The sequence below is a fragment of the Lycium ferocissimum genome, chromosome 11, assembly GCF_029784015.1.
Source record: "Lycium ferocissimum isolate CSIRO_LF1 chromosome 11, AGI_CSIRO_Lferr_CH_V1, whole genome shotgun sequence".
NCBI classification, from domain to species: domain Eukaryota; kingdom Viridiplantae; phylum Streptophyta; class Magnoliopsida; order Solanales; family Solanaceae; genus Lycium; species Lycium ferocissimum.
This window is the reverse complement of record NC_081352.1, coordinates 36,541,641-36,545,823: the sequence shown is the minus strand read 5'-3', so window position 1 is coordinate 36,545,823 and position 4,183 is coordinate 36,541,641. Positions and strand designations below refer to the sequence as shown.

Genomic DNA, 4,183 nt, shown 5'->3' with positions numbered 1-4,183 from the left:
GTTACGTCAAGAGTCAAGTCAATAATTGAAAGCAAGATCCGCTAATCAACCATAATGGCTATTAAAGAAAAATAAAATTCTATATACAAGATAGTGAAACAAATGTCATGGATTTGTTCAGAAGCATAGCCAATTTTTAATTTATGGGTTCTAAATTATATCTTTTTATTTACTTATTGGGTTACCGAATAGTTATTTATACATATTAAATAAAATTTTCAATATAAATACGAGAATTTGAAATGTTTATTGAGTTACGCCAAACCCGCAATCACAATTCACATTGCTGACTCGCCCCTTGCATTTACTTAGTTGATAAAAGTTCAATCATGTGAGTAGGGGTGGGCGTTTGCCATTGGTTTTTCGGTTCGGTTTTATCAAATTTCGATTCGCTTATTTCGGTTTCGATTTTTTGAGTAGACACCGAACTCAACTAGTTCGGTTTGGTTCTTTGAAGTTCAGTTCGGTTCGGTTTTTTTGATATAATATTAGAAGTGATTCCATTTACACTAATTCATATTCTTAAAAGCAATAAAACATAAATTGAAAAATTGAAATCAAAATTAAACGAACAAGATACACAAGAACAGAAAATCATAACCCTAATAATGAAAATAACGAAATCAATTAAAAATGAATAACTACGCTTTGCAAGAGTAAAAAGTTATAATCAACCTAAGAGTATCTCAACCCTACGTTGATTTCACAAAATATGGTCCTATCAAGTAATGACAAAATAATTGAAAACTACTAAGAAAAAATTAGTTCGAGTAGCCTTTACATCAATATAGCTCCTACTTTCTCCAAGCTCTCACCAAATGTGAGAGAATATACTTGTCAAGAGAATAAATTACGGTTGGTGTTCGTTTCTGTTCGGTTTTATCAAACTTCGGTTATTCGCTATTTCGATTTATTTTTTTGAAGGTGGACGCGACATTAACACCAACCAAATTCAGCTTTCTTCTATCGTTCTTTTGGTTTTTTGAAAGTTCAGTTCGGTTCGATCCGGTTTTTCGATTTTCGGTATTTATGCCCAGCCCTACATGTGGGTAAAGTTTTATTGTCTGAATGTAAATATTGTCACGTCTATTATTATGTGATATATGCCTAAATTATCTTACTTTATAATGAATGAAGTATTAGGAGACAAAAATACCAAAGACGAATAAGGTTAAGGTCAACGGAGAAGAGAAGCACATGATCATATCCTCCATATGACATTTAATAATGAACAGTAATGCAAGTAATAATGCATGCATGAAATTGACGGCAATGCCTTGTGTTTTTCAGACAATGCAACGGGTGAGTAGGACCAGCCACATCAAAGACTTTAGTTCTATCTGTGGTTTTGGCCCTACTCGGTTTGAAAATAAAATCGAAAAATTGATCCGATTAACATTTTTAGTTTTTCGATTTATTGGGTCAATTCACAAATGCTTTTTAAAAAGTCAATTTTCAGTTTGGTAATCGATTTCAATGTGTCGTTTTCAATTAAAGTTTTAAAAAGGTTTTGAGTGAAGTGAACAAATAGTCATTTTCAGGATTGCTACGTAAAAAATAGCCGAAGTTTACAAAGTTTTCAAAATGTAACCATCTCAGAATTCACCTTCGGACCTTCAATTTCAAACTCAAATATGAAGTTTAAAATTCGAGTCAGAATTTTTAATTAGCATAACTTCACTTTAGACCTCGTGAGGTCTGGAGTTTGAACACAGTTTAAAATTTCGAACTTTCAAGAGGAAATTAGGTTCTTAAGTTTTACTTTCACCGTTCAAAAAGGCCTGAAGTTAGGTTTTAAAACTTCAGCTGAAAATCTGGAGGAGGAGGAGCGACCACCTATTGCTATGTTTACGGTTTTCAAGCCTAACTTCGGGTAGGAATTACACCAGATATCTGCTTCTACATATGATATTTAAAATTTAATCCAATTTTTAAATATTTAAATTTTAGCCTGAAGTGACAACTTCAAACAAGATCAACATTATATTAGCTGTTTAAGAATTGCCATCTTTTTCACTTAGAAATCCTATACATGAAATACACGAAAGTCTGGACACAAGATGTTGTCATTTTGCACTAATTGTTGTAAAATTCGAGGTGGGGTCACAGACACTTTACCCTCCTCCCGTACCTCACATGTGGATTAACCCAGATGTTGTTGTTGTAAAATTCCAATTGAAAAATCTAAAGTGAACTAAGCATTTTATGGATTACTGTAAAAAGGGACAAAAACAAAGGAAATTCCAAAATAAGTCGATAAAAACAAATTTGAATTTCCTAATTCATAAGTTGTTATATCACATAAAAGCCATTAGACTTCAACTTACTTCAATAGAAGGAAATGGCATTCTTCTATTGATAATATATAAAGCAGGAATTGAGTAGTCGATGAGTGGGAAACAAAGAGGTTGAGCTTCAGACACTTACTTATGAAGTTATCCTAAACTAGTTCTCAATTTCAGATTTTTTGGGCTAAAAGTTGTTGGGGCCTTTCAAGCTTAATTTTAAACTCAAAGGTCTGAAGTTCGAACCGCACGTACAATATGCCAACTTCAGACATTTGAGCAAGCTTGAAATTCTTTGATTTTGAGGTGACTAAACTTTTAAAACTTTATAAATTTTGGTCATTCTTTAAACATGGGTCCTCTAAGCGCTATTTGTGCACTTGTCCCAAGCCTCGTTGAATTTTTTTGCACGAATTGGCCTTCAAAGGCACTGGTCTTTAATTTTTGTCCCTTAAATTGCTGGTCTTTAATTTTTGTCTTTCGCTTAAAAAAGTGGCCAAAAAAACCTCGAGGTTATGAGTTCGAACCCTTAAAAAAAAAAAAAAAATCGCAAGACAAAGTTTCGTATCAAAGTAGGTCTATTCGGGCAAAAGTCTACCTTAAGGCAGATTTTTTTTTTTAATAGGCTTACTTTCATACGGAAACTCGTCTGAGCATTTTTTTTTTTTTTTTATCAGGGATTCGAACTCGTAACCTCGCATCATCCCCAAATAAGGGCCTGCCTCGGTTGGTTCCAGCCTCTAGCCCAAAAACCAAATGGCCCAAATCCGTAAAGACTGAACTCTAAAGCCCAAACCCTTTGTTCCTAAATCTGGTAGTAATCCTACAATTCCATTCTAATACTACACTGTTTCATAGTTCCTTCATATTTTTGCTCATCGTCGTCATTCATCAAACTCCATCAATGGGAAGCATCAGAACTTTACATTTACTCAAACCAAATTTCACTAAATATGGCATTTTCCCATTACCACTGACTCTTCGAAGCTACGTTATGAAATCGAGTCTTCTAGAACCTCCTAATGTTCCACGTTTATCCGAAACTGCTCGAATTTCACTCACACCACAAGAAATTGAAGAATTCGCTCCTAAAATTCGACAAGTTATAGATTGGTTTGGACAACTTCAAAATGTTGATCTACAGAGTATTAAGCCAGCAATTAGAGCAGATACTGAAGGAGATAATTTGCGTGGAGATGTACCTGAAAAGTTTGAGAATGTAGAAGCATTGATTTCTGCTGTTCCAGGTTTTCAGGAACCTTACATTAAAGTTCCCAAAGTATATTGAGTAGACAGTGATGTTGTTGTTTATGTAATTTTCATTTTTAGGGTTTGGATGGTTGTTTCCCGTCTCATATTGTATTGTTTTCAGTGATCATGTTTGTTTCGTTGTTTTTAAAATTATATTGTAAGGTGTTGTAAACAAGTTGCAACTCTTTGTTATATAATCATGAAAAAATTCAATTTTTGTAATTACAAATTTAATGGTTTTTGCGTGGTTACGGTAAAAATATTATTAAACCACAACAAACGATACAGTCTATTCAAACATTACATTTATTAATATAATACTATACTAGTATAGTTGTTGCAGTGTTTGGCTGTTTGAATATATTGAAGGAGAAAAAGACAGTGTTTCATTGATACCATGTTTGTTTCATAGCCAAATGTTGATTTTTAAATGAAGTGAAATTTTTTTTCGAAAAAAGTGAAAAGTTCTCATGGCCAAACGGGTCATAAATATTTTAAAACTATACTAGGAAAAATGGAAAAAGAAGAGGGGTAGATCGCCTTTTCCCATTACCAGTGGCTTTTCGAAGCTACGCTGTGAAATCGAGTGTTCTAGAACCTCCTGATGTTCGACATTTATCCGAAACTTCTCGAATTTCTATCACACC

General features: G+C 33.4%; 1 protein-coding gene across 1 annotated transcript; it reads left to right on the top strand.

Annotated features, from left to right (window-relative positions):
• The first annotated feature begins 3,119 nt into the window (after nt 1–3,119).
• On the top strand, nt 3,120–3,747 carry LOC132036187 (glutamyl-tRNA(Gln) amidotransferase subunit C, chloroplastic/mitochondrial-like). Its single transcript, XM_059426453.1, has one exon. It carries the CDS (start codon nt 3,190–3,192, stop codon nt 3,571–3,573), a length of 384 nt encoding a protein of 127 aa, XP_059282436.1. The 5' UTR covers nt 3,120–3,189; the 3' UTR covers nt 3,574–3,747.
• The last annotated feature ends 436 nt before the right edge of the window (nt 3,748–4,183 follow it).

Excerpts from the sequence above, each read along its gene's own strand:
- LOC132036187 (XM_059426453.1), top strand. The coding sequence starts at position 3,190 with ATGGGAAGCATCAGAACTTTACATTTACTCAAACCAAATTTCACTAAA.